Raw genomic sequence first — 23,887 nt, 5'->3', positions numbered from 1 at the left:
CGTTGGCTGTCCGGGCATGCTTGGAGTTGCAGTTTTGCAACAGCTGGAGACACCCCTGGTTGGGAAACACTGACCTATACTATATACTACTATATAGTCCAACATGCTGAGAGTTGTAGTTTTCGTTTGGGGCAGCTGCTGAGCCACAGGCTGTATCAGGGCATGCTGGGAGTTGTAGTTAGTAACTAACTGCAACTCCTGAATTTAATAGAAAAAGTGATCAAAAAGTCACGTCGAAACAAAAATGAGCCCTCATACAGGCCCGTATAAGGAGAAATAAAAAAGTTATAGGGGTCAGAATAGGATAAAATTTCCCCCGCATATGTATCCAGTGATGTCACGCATATATAATGAATTATGCAAATTAGCATGGCCGGTATTTTTTTTTGCAAGAAAGGTGGCAACCCTATTAGTAGATAAGGATCTCCCCTGTATTAAAGGGGTCCTCCAGGGAACTGAACTTATCAGACACTTATCCCGTATCCCTGGCTTAGCTGGTTATTGGCTAAGCGGACTATCCAGGAACGTAGGGGGCGGAGCATGCCGAGGACAAGTAGGTAGCCGGGGCCTGGTACAGGAGATCAAGGGAGTCCGATCAGACACTTATCCTCTCTCCTGTATCAAACATTGATGGAGGGCCCCAGTGTTTCCCAACGAGGGTGCCTCCAGCTATTGCAAAACTACAGCTTCCAGCATGCACTCTTTCTAGCCCCCCTTCACTCTCGCAAATAGATAAGGGTCTCCCCTATCAAGACCCTTATCAGACACTTATTCCCTATGAGGAACTGAACTTATCAGACACTTATGCCTCAGCCTGTGATTGGCTGAACGGGCCGTCACTTGCGCTCATCCACAAAAGTGGGGCCAGAGCGCAACAAGGACGGGTAGCTACGCCCCGTACAGGAGATAGCGAGGGATCCAAGCATATGGAACCCCCCGCAGTCAGGCACTTATCCCCTATCCTGTAAATAGGGGATAAGTGTCTGATAAGTTAAAGTGTACCCGTCAGATCAAACTAAAAATCTTTTTTTTTTTTAAATATAGCACTCAGTACCTAATCCTGACCATGTACATCTAATTTTTATGTGTCTAGCACCTTTATTTATTTTTTTAATACACTTTTAATTTAGCTCACTAGTCTGAATTCCTCTCAAATGGAGGGGGTGTGGCCTCACTGTGCAGGTCTCCGCCCCCTCCCTCAGTATACTGTCTGCTCACATCTCTCCTAGCATTAGCAAAACTACAACTCCCAGCTTGTCCTCACTGACAGTAGCGGGACACAAGCTGACAGTGGGAGGATTTTTCCTCCAGCTCTGAGACCTGCACTCACAGCTGTCAATCAAGGAAGTGTGTCCATGACATAGGTGATGACTCATGGTCACAGCAGGAATAGTATGTGTCCAAGCAGGGAGGGGGGGGCAGTTGTTTGACTGGATTTTTCAGTATGAAAAACTGAAACATTTGTAATGAAACCAATTGCAAAACCTATTGGTTATACATGCTTTACAACATATCAAAGGTTTTTATATCTGACAGCGCCCATTTAAATTCCCAGAGAACCCCTAAATCTCTTAGTTTTCCAAACCAGACAACCCCTGTACACGTAATCATTGTCTCATGAATGTTCTTTTTAATATACTTTGTGTTTCAGTTCCCTACTCATTGCAAGACCTCTACTTGCTTTCAGTGAACGGGAATATGCTTATTTATATTCAGAGAATTGGTGCATACCTTATTCTTATCACAGCTGTGTATTTGTTTCAGTTGTATCCAGTCTATGCCAATCCTATGTAAACTAAACATAGCGCCAACACAAAGCGGCAGCTTAGCCTGTGTTTACAAGGGCAAGAACATTTTCTCCAGCCCCGTATAGCCCCCCAGTGACCGTACACGCTGTCTCCTAGCAACAAGCTTTATTAGTCCCCGAAATGTTAACAATATTTAACATAAGCTAAAAATGAAAGCCTATAGTTGCCATTGTAGGTCATTATCTGTGGTCACCCAGCTTTCTCAAACTACTGTATGGCAAACCCAGTGATACATCCCACACACAGGCAGCCATATACTGTTTGTGATTTTTTTTTTATCAGGACTTAAAAGGGGTACTCCAGTGGAAAACAATTATTTTTTTGACACCTCTGTCCATGTCAGGAACTAGTCAGAGCAGGAGCAAATCCCCATAGCAAACCTATCCTGCTCTGGACAGTTCCTGACATGGACAGAGGTGTCAGCAGAGAGCACTGTGGTCAGACAGAAAGGAAATCCAAAAAGAATAGAACTTCCTGTGCAGCATACAGCAGCTGATAAGTACTGGAAGGATTACATTTTTTAATAGAAGTCATTTACAAATCTGTTTAACTTTCTGGCACCAGTTGATTTTCCAACAGAGTACCCCATATAGGAAAGCTGGGTAGCATACCATATGGTTTGCCACCCAGCTTTCCCAGCAACATAGAACAGAATATTGGTTCATGCAATGGAGGGTAGGTACACGTTACAATGGCACCTCCCCAGGTGGCGGTAATATATTGTAGTGTAAGGTTTAGAGCGGCTGCAGCTTATTTTACAGGCAGAGCTGCATTAATCTTGTAATTCCCCAGACCCCACTAACGCTTATGAAGTATTATAGGACTTCCGTAAACTTCATCCTGCCTGGTTTTATTAAACACTGGTTTTGGCCGAACGCCACAAGGTTCCTTTAAACCTCCGTTAATCAAAATGCAACTAATTATATTCAGGCAGGTGGTCCGGGGGGCTAGAAGCTGTAATACTGGGGGGGGGGCACGTGGAAATCATAGAGATAGGGGAATACGGGGACAGCTTATGCAGCAAAAATGTAAAATAATAGGGGGGCTCGGATTAGTGTGATCCTACAGTGTGATGTCTTTATGTCCTACTGCAGTATTTCCCAACCAGGGTGCCTCCAGCTGTTGCAAATCTACAACTCCCAGCATGCCCGGACGCAGCATGGAATACATTTTTGTGCAGCAACTGGGAAAAATCTGCGTAAAATCTGCGCTAATGATAAACCCCTCCCCCCTTGTGTTTTAGTTCCCCCCAATTTTCAAGATCTCTGCTTGCCATCTGTGAATGCAAAATTCACATTTACATCCAGAGACTGAAAAACAGAACAGACCTAAATACCTCTCACAGCTGAGGGTTTGCTACAGTTGTATTTGAGCTGTGTTAACATGTTTGTTTGTTTTTTCTGGTAAATATGCAAGTTTTTCCTCTATTTTCCAAAATTGCATGAAAACTGCAGCGCTTTTTTTTTGCTGCCATTGCATACCATACAGTGCCTCAACAGTAACTATACCATACAGTGCCCAAAAAATTATTAAAGCATAGAGTACACAAATAATTACTTCACCATACAGTGCCCAAATAATAACTATACCACACAGGGCCCAAATAATAACTATAACATACAGTGCCCAAATAATAACTATACCATACAGGGCCCAAATAATAACTATACCATACAGGGCCCAAATAATAACTATAACATACAGTGCCCAAATAATAACTATACCATACAGGGCCCAAATAATAACTATAACATACAGTGCCCAAATAATAACTATACCATACAGGGCCCAAATAATAACTATACCATAGAGTGCCCAAATAATAACTATACCATAGAGTACCTAAATAATAACTATACCATACAGTACCCAATTATTAATTATACCATAGAGTGCCCAAATAATAACTATACCATACAGTGCCCAAATAATAACTATACCATACAGTGCCCAAATAATAACTATACCATACAGTGCCCAAATAATAACTATACCATACAGTGCCCAAATAATAACTATACCATACAGTGCCCAAATAATAACTATACCATAGAGTACCTAAATAATAACTATAACATACAGGGCCCAAATAATTACTATACCATACAGTACCCAATTATGAATTATACCATAGAGTGCCCAAATAAGACAATGTAGAATACCACAAAGTGCCCAAATAATAACTATACCATACAGGGCCCATATAATAACTATACCATACAGTGCCCAAATAATAACTATACCATACAGGGCCCATATAATAACTATACCATACAGTGCCCAAATAATAACTATACCATACAGTGCCCAAATAATAACTATACCATACAGGGCCCAAATAATAACTATAACATACAGTGCCCAAATAATAACTATACCATAGAGTGCCCAAATAATAACTACGGTATACCATACAGTGCCCAATAATTAACTATACCATAGATTGCCTAAATAATAACTATACCATACAGGGCCCATATAATAACTATACCATACAGGGCCCAAATAATAACTATACCATACAGTGCCCAAATAATAACTATACCATACAGTGCCCAAATAATAACTATACCATACAGTGGCCAAATAATAACTATACCATACAGTGCCCAATTAATAATTATACCATACAGTGCCCAAATAATAACTATACCATACAGTGCCCAAATAATAATGATACCATACAGTGCCCAAATAATAACTATACCATACAGTGCCCAATTAATAATTATACCATACAGTGCCCAAATAATAACTATACCATACAGTGCCCAATTAATAATTATACCATACAGTGCCCAAATAATAACTATACCATACAGTGCCCAATTAATAATTATACCATAGAGTGCCCAAATAATAACTACGGTATACAATACAGTGCCCAATAATTAACTATAGATTGCCTAAATAATAATTATACCATAGAGTGCCCAAATAATAACTACGGTATACCATACAGTGCCCAATAATTAACTATAGGTTGCCTAAATAATAACTATACCATACAGTGGCAAACCGTACACCCCAGAGTAATGTCCTTGCAATACTGCTCAGTCTAGAACAGTGTTTTCCTAACAGTGTGCCTCCAGCTGTTGCAAAACTACAACTCCCAGCCTTTGGCTGTCCGGGCATGCTGGGAGTTGTAGTTTTGTAACAGCTGGAGACACACTGTTAGGAAAGCACTGATCTAGACCACTGTTCTAGACTGAGCAAGGCAGGAACCCTGAGTAATAGACAGAGGGAGCACACCAGAGCCCTCCAGCTGTCCGTCCGGTGGTGACACAGCTCTGAGGAGGCCGATGACAGTGACTCACATAGGTAACTGGAGAAGGCCTCTGTCTATGTGGGTGGCTCCGGGGCTTGTTCCTTCACTTCACCTCTCAGCAATTACCGTGCACTTAATAAGTATGTATAAGTCATCAGGTATGAGGAGAAAAGAGCAGCAAGGACAACAACAGCTTCTTAATCCTCACTGAGCCTGTTACCTATAGGCCCTCTTAACCCACGCAGTGCCAGAGGAAGAGAGGGTAGAACCCTATATGCTGCCAAATAGGCAACCCCTATCCATATGCTTTATTTGGGTACCGATATAATAGTGGGGTGTACTGTTAGCCACTGTATGGTATAGTTATTATTTGGGCACTGTATGGTATAGTTATCATTTGGGCCCTGTATGGTATAGTTATTATTTGGGCCCTGCATGGTATAGTTATTATTTGGGCCCTGTATGGTATAGTTATTATTTGGGCCCTGTATGGTATAGTTATTATTTGGGCCCTGTATGGTATAGTTATTATTTGGGCCCTGTATGGTATAGTTATTATTTGGGCCCTGTATGGTATAGCTATTATTTGGGCCCTGTATGGTATAGTTATTATTTGGGCCCGGTATGGTATAGTTATTATTTGGGCCCTGTATGGTATAGTTATTATTTGGGCCCTGTATGGTATAGCTATTATTTGGGCCCTGTATGGTATAGTTATTATTTGGGCCCGGTATGGTATAGTTATTATTTGGGCCCTGTATGGTATAGTTATTATTTGGGCCCTGTATGGTATAGTTATTATTTGGGCACTGTATGGTATAGTTATTATTTGGGCACTGTATGGTATAGTTATTATTTGGGCCCGGTATGGTATAGTTATTATTTGGGCCCGGTTTGGTATAGTTACTCTTTGGGCCCTGTATGGTATAGTTATTATTTGGGCCCGGTTTGGTATAGTTACTCTTTGGGCCCTGTATGGTATAGTTATTATTTGGGCCCTGTATGGTATAGTTATTATTTGGGCACTGTATGGTATAGTTATTATTTGGGCACTGTATGGTATAGTTATTATTTGGGCCCTGTATGGTATAGTTATTATTTGGGCCCGGTTTGGTATAGTTACTCTTTGGGCCCTGTATGGTATAGTTATTATTTGGGCCCGGTTTGGTATAGTTACTCTTTGGGCCCTGTATGGTATAGTTATTATTTGGGCCCTGTATGGTATAGTTATTATTTGGGCCCGGTATGGTATAGTTATTATATGGGCCCTGTATGGTATAGTTATTATTTGGGCCCTGTATGGTATAGTTATTATTTGGGCCCTGTATGGTATAGTTATTATTTGGGCCCTGTATGGTATAGTTATTATTTGGGCCCGGTATGGTATAGTTATTATTTGGGCCCTGTATGGTATGCTTTCTATAAAGGTGCCCACACACCTTCAAAAGCTGAACAAGCGCTTGGCTGACAGCTATGTCACCTAGTCCACCCATACACATGAATGTTGGGCACAACCGAACATTTGTGTGTTCTGAATGTAGAGGGGAGGAGTAAGCCACTGCCAGACAAAAATAAAAGGGTTGTAAACAACATGCCTGATCCTTTAGTCAGGAGGGTCGGGAGGCCTCCATACACCTTAGACCATCATGGGTAGTACATTAGGGGTAATAACCTCAGTGTATAATAACCTTTCCATATAGAGGTAATGCAGTATTACATGGTGACCCTACAGATTAATGTACCGCCATATCATGGACATTTCTGGCTCCTAGAGGAAGGGTATATGGGCAGGTGTTGGCCTTCATGAGACAACCCACTCTTCCCAGTACCCTTTGCTGAGACTTGTAGTCCTAAATTGCCTCTTTTTTTCATATTCTGAATTTTTTTTTTGTAAACCCTCCAGAATATATCTTACCCTGTGCGGTATAATTATACTTAGACGCTATAAATAGGAGATTCTTTCTAGCGAAACTGCAGCTTAGGAGCAGAAAACAGACCATCAGAGCAAAGCGGTGGAATGTTAATTTCATACTATGGCCACCGCAATAACCTCTAATCTGAGGTAATAACTGACTGGGAACGTAGCTGTGTTCTCATCTGCTCTTTTTTCTATCTATTTTCCTCAATCTCATTGCCCAAACTTGCAGCCTATAAGATTGGCAGCTGTGCTCGGCAGTGCTGTTTGCAGCAACTTTCGAGAGCGATGAGTCAAGTGCCAAGTGTCGTTCTAACTTGGTGCCGTCTTCCAAATGGTTTGCTGACTACTCAACAGTCATCAGATACATTATCTTATAATCCTCTTTAATAGTACGCTGGAATGTTCTTTCGTATAAGCGGCATCTGGGGATAGATATATGTGGAAAAATGTGATCAAGTGCTTTTACGGTAAAGGCTTGTTGGGAAGAGGGTCCTAAGATTTTTCCAAGGAAACTTTCTTCATCTATGTACATGAAGGAAATTTATGGCAAACTTACAATGAACTTGTCACTAGGTCTTGGTGCCCATTAAAGAGTAAATGGAGACGGCGTCGGGAGCTCGTGACGTCATAGCCCCTTCATGATGTCACGCCCAGCCCCCTCAATGCAAGTCTACGGGAGGGGGCGTGACGGCCGTCACGCCCCCTCCCATAGAATTGCATTGAGGGGGCGGGGCGTGATATCATGAAGGGGCTATGACATCACGACCTCCCGATGCCGTCTCCAACAGTTTGTTCCAAACGCTGAGCAGCGGAGTGCCCCTTTAAATGCTCACCTGAAATGCCAACTGTTGAGGCATGAAAAATAAGCCCCACCCCTCAGGCTTGGCGTCTTGACAGTAAAGAGTCATGTGACCTCTCTCAGCTCTTTTATTTGGCTTAAAGGGGCATTATAGTTTTTCAGCAAATAAAGTTTTTTTTCTGTGTATTAAAAAACAGCCAGCTTTGGGCAAGGTTTGAATGAATTCACTTGCTGGGTTCCCATGATTGTCCCAGTAAATGTATGGTCAAGGCAGAGTGGCCTAGTAGGTACCTGAAACACTTGCCCCACCCCTGCTTAACTGTGTGGTGCTCATACAGGTGCATGGTCGGCTTAAAGGCTCTCATAATGTAGGGTAATTGTAAAGAGCCAAGCACTATGGTGAACACCGTGATCTTCATATGGGCAGATCATTGTCCACTGGAAACAAACAGCAAGCAGAGATCTTGATGTAGGCCTTTTCATTATGGAATAAATAAACCTTACCTCCTGTTACACCCATTAATGGAGAAATGGGCCATGAATCGCATGCTCTTGTACAGAAGGTGCTGTCCCTTTAAAGGGGTATTCCAGGCAAAAACTTTTTTTTATATACCAACTGGCTCCGGAAAGTTAAACAGATTTGTAAATTACAGTAAAAAAGATGAAGCGAAGCACTCACCAGACCTTGAATGCAGATGGATTTTATTGACCGGTTCGATCAAAGGCACATCGGGGGGGAAGAGGTGGTACAGACAGGGGAGTGTGACTTAGAGACGCGGGGGTATCCTCTCGGTGACGGACCGTTGCGCGCCGAAGCACTTCTCCAGACCGCGATTCCCGGTCTGGAGAAGCGCTTCGGCGCGCAACGGTCCGTCACTGAGAGGATACCCCCGCGTCTCTAAGTCACACTCCCCTGTCTGTACCACCTCTCCCCCCCCCCCAACCCCCCCCCCCCCCCCCCCCCCCCGATGTGCCTTTGATCGAACCGGTCAATAAAATCCATCTGCATTCAAGGTCTGGTGAGTGCTCCACTTCATCTTTTTTACTGGAATTTCACATTGTCTATCAGCGTGGTAGCACCTGTATGTACCTCCAGCAGTTGCAAGGGGAGAAGCAATCAAGGGTCCTAGCCTTTCCCGTCCTTTTCATATACAGAGAGTGGTGCCGAGCTCCCTTCGATACAGATTTGTAAATTACTTCTATAAAAAAATCTTAATCCTTCCAGTAGTTATTAGCTTCTGAAGTTTTCTGTCTAACTGCTCAATGATGATGTCACGTCCCGGGAGCTTTGCATGATGGGAGAATATCCCCATAGGAGCTGGACAGCTCCCGGGACGTGAGTCATCAGAAAGCAGTTAGACAGAAAACAGCAACTCAACTTCAGAAGCTAATAACTATTGGAAGGATTAAGATTTTTTAATAGAAGTAATTTACAAAACTTTCCGGAGCCAGTTGATATATAAAAAAAAGTTTTGGCCTGGAATACCCCTTTAATGAAAACCTGTTCCCCAACCTCCAAGTACTTATCATTGACGTCAGATAATACACAATTTTGGCATGATACTTGATACACGTTTTTTTGATAACTCTTTCCTGATCACCAGGATGTGCCCGCCATCAGGCCAAGAGGCCATTGTGTTAAGTAACAAGTAGAGATAAACAAATTGCCTGATTTGTGATATGCCAGCTTATGATCAATCTGTGATCTGCCTACTAATAGAATACAATAGATCTTGAGAAATGAAGCAGCAATACACAACTCTGATTGAAATGAATGGGCTGTTCATTAAAAAAAATTATTATTCCAGCACCAGATTTTTGTAAAACTATATTAATAAATCCCTTAAAAAATAAAATGCATTTGCAGGTATAAGAAAAACTACATATTTACATATAGCAGAAGCAAAAAATGCCATCAAACTGACACATTTCTGGGAAACATTGCCCTTAGTCTGAAACAAGTCAGTCTTCCTGCACTTGTTCTACTGCTATAATGTAAATGGTTGTTTTTTTAGTTTGTACCTCCTAATGTATTGATTTTAAAATAGATCTATACATTTCGGAAATGTTTTATCAAAACTCCAACAAAGCGCCTGGACACGCTGAAACGCGTCAGTCTTACTACATTTTTCTCTCCTGCTATATCTAAATAGGCATTTTCCTTGTACCTCCTAATAAATTGTTTTAAAATGGATCACAAAATATTTTAAGTGCCCTAACTAGACTCTGAGTAAGGGCCAAGGCATCCTGAAATACGTCAGTATTTCTGCATTTCTTTCTCCTCTATGTAAATAGGCACTTTCCTTGTTCCTCCTAATGCATTGATTTGAAAATGGATCAATAAATATAAGAATTGTCCTAACTAGACTCTGAGTAGGGGCCAAGGTGTCCTGAAATGTGTCAGTCTAACAGATTTTTTTCTCCTGCTATATGTGAATAGGCATTTTCCTTGTCATTGAATTTAAAAATGGACTAATGAATATTGGAAGTGTACTAACTACATAAGGGGCAAGACGTCCTGAAACGCGTCAGTCTTACTAAAAAATTTTCTCCTACTATATGCTTATAGGTGTTTTCCTTGTACCTCCTAATGCATTTATTTTAAAATGGATCAATAAATATAAGAAGTGTCCTAACTAGACTCTGAGTAAAAGCCTAGGGACGCTGAAACGCATCAGTCTCACTAAATTTTTTTCTCCTGCTATATGTTAAAAGGCATTTTCCAATAAATTGATTTAAAAATGGATCAATAAATATTGTAAGTGCCCCAAAAAGACTCTGAGTAAGGACCAAGGCATCCTGAAAAGTGTCAATCTTACTGTGTTTTTTCCCTTGTAACTCCTAATGCATTGATTTTTAAATGGATCAGTAAATATTGGAAGTGCCCTAACTAAACTCAGAGTAAGGGCCAAGGCGTCCTGAAACGTGTCAGTCCTACTGCGTTTTTTCCCTGTTATATGTGAATAGACATTTTCCCTATACCTCCTAATGCATTGATTTCAAAATGGACCAATAAATATTGGACGTGCCCTAACTAGACTCTGAGTAAGTGCCAAGGCGCCCTGAAACCCGACAGTATTCCTGAATTTATTTCTCCTGCAATATATTAATAGGTGTTTTCTTTGTACCTCCTAAAGCATAAATTTTAATATGGACCAATAAATATTGTAAGTCCCCCAACTAGACTCTGAGTAAGGGCCAAGGCGTCCTGAAACCTGTCGGTATTACTGCATATTTGTTTTCTCCTGCTATATATTTACAGGAATTTTCTTTGTACCTCCTAAAGCATTGATTTTAAAATGAATCCGTGCGTGGAGTTATGGCATCCCAAGCAGGGTGCCTCCGGCTGTTGCAAAACTACAACTCCCAGCATGCCAGGAGTTGTTGTTTTGCAACAGCTGGAGGCACACTGGACAACCCTTCAACTGAGCATCTTGAATTTTCTCAGCCTGGTCTATAATCAGAAGGCCAGAATATTTTTATACCCAGCATCATAATGCACAGCAGCCGTTTTAACAAGGGCCTGGCCTTGTTTTCCAGTGTAAAGATGCCTGTGGTTTCAGGGACTTCTAAGCACAGCAGCAGTTTTCCTGTTGTTTTACATTGGGTTTTCGAGTCACAACCTTAACATATAAACCAGCAGCCTGAGTCTCGGCAGCCCCTATAGGTCCAGTGTGCGTCTCCTTAAGCCTCACAACCCCCCCTTCCTTAGGCCGCTGTCCATAACCTTCTGCACCTATCTGCACGATCTAGCCACAAACAGCTCCCCCTGACCGCAACGCTTCCCTACTGAAAGTTAATACTGCTTGATTCATTTTGTGCAGCCTGCGCACCGCCAAAGAAAACAGTCCAAAGAATAACTCGCTTGTATGCAGCTTGGAACGATCTCAGAGGCCTCGGTTTCATAATACCATACAGTAGCTTTACTATATCTCCTCCACAGCTGTGGAGAGAACTTGGAGAGTAGGGTGCTGCGAGGCAGGGATACATGGCTGGAGCACTTGAAAATCTGTAAGCTGTCTCATAACTACTATTTCTTAGGAACCCTGAGGGCCCTGTAAGTGTTAAAATGCAAGGAGGAGGCTAAAGAGTTAACAGGATCTTCTCGTATTATGACGGCAAAGCTTATCTGACCATCTAATATACTGTGTTTCCCATTGCTTCACCATTTTCAAGACCTCTCCTTGCTAATATCACATATTCATGCAGATGGCTCACCAAAGGACAGCATACCAAAGAGGTAGCTATAATGTCCTTGGAAAGAGAGAACACGATCCTGGTTAGTCCTTTCCTCTTTGCTAGTTAGTCGCAGAACCTGTGTAGAATGCTCCTCCCCAGAGGAACTGTGAGGACCCAATCTTGGTTGATCATTTCCTCTTTGCTAGTTGGTTGTAGAACCTGTGTAGAATGCTCCTCCCTAGAGGAACTGTGAGGACCCAATCTTGGTTGATCATTTCCTCTTTGCTAGTTGGTTGTAGAACCTGTGTAGAATGCTCCTCCCTAGAGGAACTGTGAGGACCCAATCTTGGTTGATCATTTCCTCTTTGCTAGTTGGTTGCAGAACCTGTGTAGAATGCTCCTCCCCAGAGGAACTGTGAGGACCCAATTTCGGTTAGTATTTTCCTCTTTGCTAGGTGGTCACAGAACCTGTGTAGAATGCTCCTCCCCAGAGGAACTGTGAGGACCCAATTTTGGTTAGTATTTTCCTCTTTGCTAGTTGGTCACAGAACCTGTGTAGAATGCTCCTCTCTAGAGGAACTATAAGGACCCAATCATAGTTAGCTCTTTTCTGTTTGTTAATTGGTTGCAGAACCGATGTAGAATGCTCCTCCCCAGAGGAACTTTGGGCAATATATTTTCCCTATAGTTGGGAGTAAAGGAGAAAGGATACATCATGCCCTTTTGTCCTGTTGGAAAAATAGGGCACCATGATGAAAGGTGGTGCAGATTGATCTTTGTTATGGGATCCCTTCTGGTCTACGTTGGCCAAATGGTGCCCATAGAAGGGTGGAAGACATAAAGGAGGTGGAGACTGAGCTCAGCTTGAGCCATTGCCATTGGACTACTATAGTAAATGCATAGTATGCTTAGAAGTTAAGTTTACCATAGTGTTGTTAGCTAAGACTGGACATACGGGAATGTTCATCTATAGTTAGGATTGCTATGTGTCAACTGTATCTTGAAAAAGGTTAAGGCAACAAGAATCAGAAATTCTTTAGGTACAGTGGGGGGCATTTACCATTGTCTTTAGAGCTGTTTTTGTGTGTATATTTGTTCCACATTTAGCGCGGCACCTCAGGCTATTTTTTGCAACTTTTTAGTTGACACTTTTTTTTAATGTCACTCTTATGCAGTGGTTATGAATTTATCAACTGTGACTTTTTTAAAGATTCAAAAATGTTGGCGCAAAAAACACTAAAAAGTCGAAAAAATACACCAGCCCAGACTTAGCTTGGCTTTTTGGTGTTGGTGAAGAGTGAAATTACCGAAAATGTGACCTGCAGAAAATTTATTTAACACCCTGCAACCATTCAACAAATTTGGTGCACCTACACGTTACCAGCACACAAAAAAAGGTGTACAAAAATGCTTCACTTTAACACCTACAATGATAAATGCCCCGAATTGTGAACAGTTCTCTCATCCTATGGAATATCTCTGTATCTGACCAGCTCAGACAATTATCATGATTAATGATCAGGACATCTGTCTGATTTGCAGCCAAAATTTTGATGTATCAACCCTGCCTAAGACTGTTGAAAGAGCTTATTTTTACGTCATTGTTTGCTGATTGTTCTGGGTGTTGGCGTAAGGTAGAAATTTTTCGTATTGTTTTAATGTTCCGCACCTATGCCTTTGTGTGTGTGTCTCATAAACAGTATCCAGAAGGTAGCTTTTGAGTATCCATCATGTGGGAAAATATACGGCTCCCGGAAATAAAACAAAAAGGATAAACAAAAAAGAACTTGGCAAGGAGAGAGTAAAGCAGGGCGAACCTGGTAAAGCTGCCAAAGACTTGTGTGAAAAGGGGCATTGTAGGTCAAGAATAAACAAGACACCTCTTTAAACTTATTGAATTTGATACTTGTGTTAATGACTATATATATATATACTGCCCGGTAAATGAGCTAAGGTGACGGTAGGCTGTTGAGTGGGTATGATGTAAATGGAAATTGCATTTAGCTACATAGAGGAGAGAGGGTCCCCACAGATAAGAACAAAATAGGCCCCCATCATTATTGCCACCTAGGACAGTAAAGATACTCTGGAGGAGAGTGCTCTTTACAGGTTACCACCACCCACTAGCAAAGGGGGTAGGGTTAAAGCAAGGCTGAGCTTCCTCTCTTTTAGGGTCCCATGGCAGACACATGGTATGTATAGCCTTGCCACCCAGTTTGTCAGGAAGTAGCTTATTAATATTATTTCAAGTTGGTGTAATATAGAAATAAAAATACTGATAGAAACAAGTGAGTCCGGCACTGCCTTCCAAATTCCTTCTCCCACTGGGATATTAGATACCGGTTGAATCACCTGAGAGACTTCACGGTGCGCTCCAAAAAAGATAAGCACTGGCAAAAAGTACAAGAAATAAATGGATGCTCTCACCCGGAATACTTGCTAGCAGCCCGAGCAAGTGCGCTTGGAGCGCAGGAAAGATTCTGTCGCTGTGAGACCGCTCCTCTGCGTCTACCCGCTGTACACTTTTTATCGCTTGTGAATAAAGATTCCTGCTAGCGAGTATTCCGGGTGAGTGCATACATTTATTTCTTGAACTTTTTGGTAATGTAGAAATAATTATGCAGGGTACCAAAATGGGTACCCCAACCGCCTCTCTGCATTGGATGTTACCATAGAAAGCACCTGAAGCAAATAAAGTCCTTTAAATAACCTTTATTCATAGAGAAGAACATGGGGTTGGAGGTGGTGTATAGGAACAGCATTGAGAACTCCTGCTTTATTAAGCAATTCTTCCATATCCTTCAGAGCTGTCTTGCTCTAGAAGATGATTCTTATTGGATAATATTCCGCTCATCCAGAAATATGTTCTTATTCCGGATTAGTACACTTTCACTGTACCTGTACTTTAGCTACAAAATAATGGTTACTACAGACTCTTGGCTGGTCTAACAATACATACGGTAATCTTCAGCTGCCTGGTTTACGATAAAAATATGATAATCTTTTATAAACGCAAATAAACCCCACTGATGAGAGGTGGCAAAATGATATCTCCTCTGAATGCTTCAATGACAGTCATGGCAAGAATTAATATTTACAGTTAATATTAATGCAGGAGATGGCAAGGGTCTGCCAACACGCTACGCCTGCTTCACTATTAGACTTTGCCGTCCCAGCCAGATGGATATAAGCCAGGGAGTACTGAGCAGTTACAAGTTTATACAGTCATGTGTTAGTTGCATCCTGTGTTTTTGTTTAATGCATTCCACAGAACGTAGATGCAGCATCCCGCTCAGTGTTCTCCATAAAAACAATAAGCATTATAGTAAATAAAGGGGTACTTCTCAGGGCGTACGCCAGCAAAGGAATATTATGTCAAATAGATTTGTGATGTGGTGATGTGGCAACAGAGTTTGCCTTTTGTTACTATAAACCTGCACTTAGGGTTATGTTCACATGGTAGAGATGGGGATTCTCGAATCCAGGAATTCCTTTTTAACTTTTGGCTAAACTGGGTCCGGAGTCTGACGGATCCGTGGTCCGTTTCCTGCCCAGATGGTCACCACGACAGTAGTGTTGTCACTGTAGTATCCTAGTCTAGGGTCAAAGATTGGAGTAACAGGTACCAGGCAGACAATCCAAAGGGCAAGACAAGAGTGAGGCAAAATATGTATGTTCCCTAACAATCAGGTAATGCACTGTAGAGCACGGTCCCTTAAGGCTCAGTCACTCAACCAAATCTCATAAATATTTTGGTTGGAGATTCCATCTGTAACAGGTACCGGCAGGACAAGCCGGTGCTCAGAAATGCAGCATCTCCATAAACAACAAACACAGATTTTATATCCATTGGAGTACACTGGGTGCACAAATAATTTGTTCCCTATAATTTTTTTAGGCTAAACAAAACCAAGAAGCTTTGCATAGGCACGGCCAACCCCAGTCTTTTATAGGCCTTTGGTTGAAGAGTCTCAGAGGGCACTCTGTCTATCCTACCATCAGTTTTTTACAAGTGTGTCATGGACTTCCTATGCCCAGCGGGCCCTGGCCTCTGCCCTATCAGCTCTGGTTGTAGGTTTCTATACCACCCATTGAGTTTATTGGATAGTATGCCACACGTGTCATCTCTCCATTGAGATCAGTGCCAAAAACCAGTGGTTATTGGAGCAGCCGCAAAGTAAATAAGCAGAGGCCCGAGGAAATGGTCCCCCCTCCATGTTCTATGAGTGTACCGTGGCCATGCTTACAATACCTGCTCTCAGATGGCCAGGACCGTGCAGGGCTCCTTGTATGTTTATTTGACATAACTCTGGAAGCAGAAGTAGCTGTTAATTATTGCTAAAACCATTCACCCCTGTTCTCAGGTCACCGGCGGTGCGCAGCTCAGGTCTCCATCCCCTCTACACAACAGGTTATTCTTCAGCAGTCTACAGATCTGATCTATTCACAACTCAGGAAGCCGCCTGCCTGTACATACACAACGTACAATTTACAGGTTCCTGTTATTTTACAGCTGGAGCAGCGACCTGACCTGAGCGAGGTTTTATTTTGCAGGACAGAAGTAGACATTTTCTGTAATGAACCCAAATGTCAGTTTCCTCCTAGAAAATTGTATTATGGGTTGAAACGACTTCCTTCCTCCAGTTTAAGATGAGATTTCACTGTTCCATGTAGGAACTAGTCACTAGATTCTGGACAAGGGTGGGTGATCCAGGGATTTATTCTGATTGCCGCATTTGGTGCCAGGAAGAATTTTTTTTCTCCCTAAAATGAGTAAAATTGTCTTCTCCCACATGGGATTTTTTCCCTTCCCTGGAACAACACTATAGGGTCATAGGCTGAACTGGATGGACGTAGGTCTTTTTTTAGCCTCACAATCTATGTATGTTTGGACACCACTGCCCTAGATGATCGCCGGAGGGACTCCTTTAAAAAAAAGGTTTTGTTTTTTTTTGCCTTCCTCTGGATCAACACAGTATGGTAATAGATCGAACTTGATAGACTCAGTCAATATGAAAACTTAATTAGAGATTTTAAGTAATCCTTCTTGTCCTATCCTTCTATCCTATAGAGGTACTTAACAAAAACGTATTCCCTATCCACTGGGACCCCCTGCAATTTCCACAACAGGGCCTGACTCACCTTTCTGAGTGCTCTGACCTAATCTTGGCTGTGGCGACCCGCGCAGCCAGTTACCAGCCACAGCAATGTCCGGCCTCACTGCCGAGAGCAGTTTATCTGGGAAGGTTGGGGCCAGTATGCTCAGCGAGATGGGCCCCATTCTGGAGATTGTGGGGGATCTCAGTGGTTGGGATGGGGATAGGGAATAAGATGTGGATAGGGGATACGTTTTTATTAACCGGATAACCCTTTTTATTGCTTAGTTCAAGACAAAGTGGCTTATGGGCAACCTCCGTTGGCCCACGTAAGCCAATGCAAACGTAAGCCAATGTAAATGGCACTCAAGCCCCCCCATCTTCATCCCTGCAGGACTGACACTGAAGACAGATCATATTATTAGACGAATAACATATGTAAATGGCTTGCGTGACTCAATATGTTTGCATTCAAGTCCCCTGTCATGAACTGTAGAGTTAAACAGAGGCTGGGATTTGCATGCCTGACAAGTTAAGAAGCTCAAGCAACATATCCCTGCCAAATGGAAAAAAAAAAAAAAAATACATTTCTTAGTGCACTTTTTTTTTTTGTACCCAGATAAAATCATTGCAATAAAGCTGGCTCCATTTCTCAGTGCGGTGTGAAATGTGATATAGTGCCGTGTTCGCCAAAGGAACTGGCGGGAGGAAGACGAGAGAACAGGCCGCTCACATCTCCAGTCCCAATAAAAGTTTACACATACTTTCATTTTAGAAATTGTAGCAACTGGAAATTTGCTTTGAAATGTAAATTTTTTTTAGGGCAGCTGGAAAAAATTATCCCGCTTCATGTTAGAGGAAAGAAAAAAATTATAAAACCTGAAACAGGGAAAACATACAATGATATTGTGATGAGAGATGGTCAAGGGAGAAAATGTTAAAAATGATTCGCCCTAAAGGGGATTTAAGGATAGAAACTGAAATACTGACACATAAGAAAAATGGCGGCTGATGAGAAAATAGACGCTGAACTCTCATTGGTTAAATTTGGTAACTACACCATCTATATCAGTACTTGATTTGATGAATAAAGACCAATTTTTCTAATAAATAAATAAAAATTATGGAAGTGCCTTATCTGTGACAATCACCAAATAAATAAAAATTTTTGACAAAGGTGCTAAAACTTATACTGTTGAAGGCCATGTTCACACGCCGTATAATAGGCAACTTTTTCATCCATAAATCACAAAATAATGATTGTTTTTGGTTTTACATCTTTTTTGTTTTTGTTTTTTTTAGCTGTAAACGGCCCAAAAAAGCCATATTTTTTAATTTTTTATGGTGTGCGAAAATGGCCTAAAGAGGAAGTACATCCTCTCTAATCTATTGCTCTCCCCTGTCATTTTGATGCAATATCCTCAATGGTATGACATGGACATGCACAAACATAATTTTTTCGGCGTGCTGAAAGACTACTTGGCATTAAGGATTTGTTCTTGACCCAAGACATTCAGGAAGCTCATTATATTAGAATTTTATGGGGACCATTTATGGAATATCCCTTTAAAATGGATTTCAAATAATGAAACCTGTCTAATAAATGAACATATATTGGTAAATAAAGGTGTTTTAATACTTTTCTGCAGTCTATCATGCTTAACTTCTGCTTTTGATGCAAATGATCTGCTCTGTTGTCCCACTTTCTTTCTAGTGTACATCCTGTAATGGCCTTCCTGTTCCTGCTGGATACTCTAGCAGGGAATTTAGCCAGCTCTATCTCCCTTTCACTAAGTGGGAGGCTCTAGTGGGTGGGGTTAGAGTCTAGAAGTTGTAGCAGTCAAAAGTTGGCTGAATTCCCATCTAGTATGTACAGCAGGAACAGGAAGTCCATTACAGGAAATAGGGCAATGAAGAAAACAGAGCAGACTGTTTGAATAAGAAGCAGAAGGAAAGCATGGAAGACCACAGAAAGGTAGTAAAATATATTTATTTACCAGGTTTCATTATCAGAAAACCCTTTAAAGTCATCGTCTTAATTTGATAATAATGCAAAAAGAAAATTAAATTGTTAGGGTTCATGATCTGGGACCCATGCAATTTTTTACTTAAAGAGGCCACAGCACTTTACAGGACACCCAATTGATCGGTCACGGATCGTCACCATCGATGATGTATCAGTGGATTTCCCTTTAACTCTGTGTGTGTGTAGACACCATATACTAAATCTGTACATTTATGACTTAGTTTAAGCCGTTTTTTATCTACTTCGTATCAACAGGGCATCGGCAGAAATTAGATGAGCAGACTAAACCAGGAGGCTTGTCGTTTTCTGAACGGCTCAGCGAACTGGAACAATTGCGCCGAACGGCAATGAGGGTCAGTCCGCACCATCCGACCCCCACTCCCAACCCACGATCATCTCTGAACCACTCCACCGCATTCAATCCTCAGACACAGACTCAGATACAAGGTGAGTCCCAAAGATTAAAGTAACACCCCTTTAAGTACTAATTTGCATAAAGGCCACCTCCCTGAGGGTTTGGAGGATTTTCCGTTGAAAAACGGGTCTCTAGGTATGCAGGTATGTAGATATTCCAGAATCCTAAGGATTTTATGGATAACCAAGCAAATTATTAACAGGTAGAGATCTTCCAAAAGCAAAATTAGTGTAGTCACAAGAACAAGAAAATCCAAAACCATAATATGTTGCTATTGTTTATTATTTTTAGTAATGATTCCAAATCAGTAGATTCTGTATTATTTAAAGGTTGCCCCGCCCCTAGATATCTTGGATAGGGGCTAAGATGTCTGATCGCGCTGGGACCCGCTGCTGGGTCTCCCAGCGATCTCCCTGCAGCACCCGGCGTTCGTATAGAATGCTGGCTGCGGCATTGGAGGCTTGTGATGTCATGGCCACGCCCCTTTTTACATCGCAGCCACGCCCCCTCAATGAAAATATATGGGAGGGGGCGTGGCAGACTTCAAACCCCCTCCCATAGACTTGCATTGAAGGGGAGGGCGTGATGTCACAAGAGGGGGCATGGCCGTGACGTCACCGCCGCATCGCTAGTCATCAGGCACGGAGCGAAGCTAGCAGACATCTAGGGGTGGAGTACCCCTTTAAGAACCCTGGGTCATCAGGTGCCTGAATAAGGGACTTGGATTTCGTTTGTTTATTTATTTATTAAATTATTTTAACAATAACTAGACAAAATTTCATAAATTTGTGAACACCATCAGCAATCAACTGTACACGTGGGGAGTGCAGTTATTGCGGTAATGTTGGCTAATGCTTCATGCTGTCTGTCTGGACATGTGGACAGGTTCCTTTTCAGCTGGTTGCATTAGTACACAGCTATAATCTACCAGGGGAGTCTCGTGTTTAGTTTAGCGCTGAAGTACTCCAGTAATTTACATCACTTGAGAGTCTATTGAGCTGCAGACCCACTTATCTTGAAGAAGGTCTGTGCTAGATTGGGCCTTGGGTAAACTCATGGAAAGAAAAAGTCAGCCTATCAGATTCCAGCTTAGGGCCTGTTCACACTGACGGCATGGTTAAAGGGAGCACTGCCGGTCAGTCCATCGGAACGAACGGGAGTTGAGCGGAGACAAAAAATACTGCTCTTTGCTCAACTCTTGTAAAATATTAGACACCCAACTGACTCTATTCAAATCAATGGGATCCATTGTGGCCCATCAGTGTCTTCTATGCTCCGACCGCTTCAGGGTCCATTCAGTGCAAAATAAAGGGCCAAGCGGACCCTGAATGGGTCGAAACAAAGGCCGTGTGAACTTAGCCTTGTTGGCTGATAAGGACAGAGCCTCAACTTTTTGTTTGCTCTAGTTCTGTCAACGAGACTAAGTTCTTTACCAAAATTTTCACAATTAAAAGGGGATGTCCGCTTCGATCACAGTCTCTTCTCCAGATGTAATCTCTCAGAAAAAGCAAAGCAGCAAGTGTTCAACACTGGGGGAATGAAGCACAACACGATGGTTCTCACCAACAATGGTTACAAATTATATATATATATATATATATATATATATATACAAAGACATATGTCAGCAAGGTTAGCCAGACGCAAGAGATAGGTGGAAGGTAGTGTGACTTTAACATCAGACTGCACATTCTTTGTAGTCTGTTACCATGGAGACACCTAGGTGTGTATATTGACAGAAAATGTATTTTAAGTCAACATTATTTGGAAAAATTGGTTAGATTTTTTGATACATTTAGGCTCCACAATGGTTGCTAAGATATTAAAATGGAACTTCGGCGGAAAACATTTTATTTAATTTATTTATTAATTTTTTAAATCAACTGGTGCCAGAAAGTTAATCCGATTTGTAAATTACTTCTATTTAAAAATCTTAATCCTTCCAGTACTTATCAACTGCTGTATGCTCCAGAGGAAGTTCTTTTCTTTTTGAATTTCTTTTCTGTCCGACCACAGTGCTCTCTGCTGACACCTCTGTCCATGTCAGGAACTGTCCAGAACAGGATAAGTTCGCTATCGGGATTTTTGGCACCGGTTGATTTAAAAAAAAAATGTTTTCCCCTGGAGTACCCCTTTAATGTACCATATATATATAATGTAAATAACATAGCACCAATTCCCAGAGGATTTATTACTGCTCAATTAATGATGGTCTAAGACTAGAGATGAGCGAACTTACAGTAAATTCGATTCGTCACGAACTTCTCGGCTCGGCAGTTGATGACTTATCCTGCGTAAATTAGTTCAGCTTTCCGGTGCTCCGGTGGGCTGGAAAAGGTGGATACATTCCTAGGAAAGAGTCTCCTAGGACTTTATCCACCTTTTCCAGCCCACGGGAGCACCTGAAAGCTGAACTAATTTATGCAGGAAAAGTAATCAACTGCCGAGCCGAGAAGTTTGTGACGAATCGAATTTACTGTAAGTTCGCTCATCTCTATCTAAGACCATTGATGGTCTAAGGCAGTGGTTTCCAAATGGTGGTCCTTTAGCTGTTGCAAAACTACAGTTGTTTGGCCCATAGTTTGGAGACCACGGGTCTATAGGCTATCAGGACTAACATGGGACCAATACCCAGAAGGAAGAAACTACAAGTTTTAACAATTTCTCCTATAACACCCTTTCACGACTTTGTATTGGGTCAAGGTACTTAGCAAGGCCCAAGACTAGGTGGCCCACAAGCTTCTTCTCTGGTAAAAGGGAAACCAGAATAACTATAGAGAAGTTGGAGATACGGTTAAAAGCTAATATTCCGCAATATACCAAAGCTGAGCTGAGCCATATAGAGTTAAAACTGACTGTACATCCTATTATCTTGTCTATCTTTCTAAGAATCGCATGCAAGGGGGATGGCGCGGTACAACACTTGTTAGATTCTTTTGCAAGAAGCATTACCCTATCTGAGAATTTTTTTCTCAAAATTCAACTAAAATGTTGTTAGGTTTATATTGAACATATATGTGCAATATAAATGTACCGTATTTTTCGTCCTATAGGACGCACCGGCGTATAAGACGCACCCAATTTATAGGTGCAAAATCTAAAAAAAATAAAGATTTTGAGCCCAATAGTGGTCTTCAACCTGCGGACCTCCAGATGTTGCAAAACTACAACTCCCAGCATGCCCGGACAGCCGTTGGCTGTCCGGGCATGCTGGGAGTTGTAGTTTTGCAACATCTGGAGGTGCGCAGATTGAAGACCACTGCATAGGAGGTAATACTCACGTGTCCCCGCCGCTCCGGACCCGTCACCGCTGCCCTGGATGTCGCTCCATCGCTGTCGCCGTGTCCCCGTCGCTCCGGAACGTCTCTGCTGCCGGCCGGGTATCCTCGCTCTCCGTCGCCGCCATCACGCCGTTACGCACGTGCGCGACGACGTGATGACGAGGAAGGAGAGCGCCGGCCATACAGGGGATCCCTGAACGGAGAAGACACCGAGGAGGCAGGTAAGGTCCCTCCCGGTGTCCTGTAAGCACTAACCCGGCTATTCAGTCGGGCTGTTCGGGACCATCGCGGTGAAATCGTGACGTCCCGAACAGCCCGACTGAACAGCCGGGTTAGTGTCACTTTCCCTTCAGACGCGGCGGTCAGCTTTGATCGCCGCGTCTGAAGGGTTAATACAGGGCATCGCCGCGATCGGTGATGTCCTGTATTAGCCGCGGGTCCCGGCCGTTGATGGCCGCAGGGACCGCCGCGATAGGGGTGTATTCGCCGTATAAGACGCACCGACTTTTCCCCCCCCAGTTTTGGGGAAGAAAAAGTGCGTCTTATACGGCGAAAAATACGGTATATATTTGAACAACAAAACACGCTTTTGTCATATAAAGTTGTAGAAATCGATACTAAAGTCAGTGAGCTCTCGTGTTGTGTTCAACCGTAGAAACGGCACTTAAAATGCCTGGAACGGTCTTTAAAATCTGATACAGGCAGAATTGGCTGAAGAGACAACAGGTGACAAGTTCCACACGCAGGCCTTCGTATCCCAGATCCAAAGCAAATTTAAAAATAAATTTAGAATAAAAGGAAAAAAATATTTATAGTTAAAATAAATAAAATAATAATATTACATTTACCGGTAGTTAAAGTTGTAGGAGGGTGCATAATTAAATAGTAAATTTTAGAGAAATGTGTCTGTGTGTGTCTGTGTGTGTGTGTGTCTGTGTCTGTGTGTGTCTGTGTGTGTCTGTGTGTGTGTGTATGTGTGTGTGTGTCTGTGTGTGTGTGTGTGTGTCTGTGTGTGTGTATGTGTGTGTCTGTGTGTGTGTGTATGTGTGTGTGTGTCTGTGTGTCTGTGTGTGTGTCTGTGTGTGTGTATGTGTGTG

The 23,887-nt window shown here is 42.1% G+C and overlaps 1 protein-coding gene across 1 annotated transcript in view; it reads left to right on the top strand.

Annotated features, from left to right (window-relative positions):
- RUNX1 (RUNX family transcription factor 1) overlaps nucleotides 1–19,564 on the top strand; it is a 78,445-nt gene extending 58,881 nt beyond the window's left edge. The window contains exon 5 of the mRNA XM_056560205.1: nucleotides 19,350–19,564. Within this exon, the coding sequence (XP_056416180.1) occupies nucleotides 19,350–19,564 (215 nt within the window). The remainder of the gene's footprint in view (nucleotides 1–19,349) is intronic.
- The last annotated feature ends 4,323 nt before the right edge of the window (nucleotides 19,565–23,887 follow it).

The sequence above is a fragment of the Hyla sarda genome, chromosome 2, assembly GCF_029499605.1.
Source record: "Hyla sarda isolate aHylSar1 chromosome 2, aHylSar1.hap1, whole genome shotgun sequence".
In the NCBI taxonomy this organism is placed as follows: Eukaryota; Metazoa; Chordata; class Amphibia; order Anura; family Hylidae; genus Hyla; species Hyla sarda.
The sequence above is the reverse complement of the archived record's forward strand: the minus strand, read 5'-3'. Positions and strand labels throughout refer to the sequence as shown.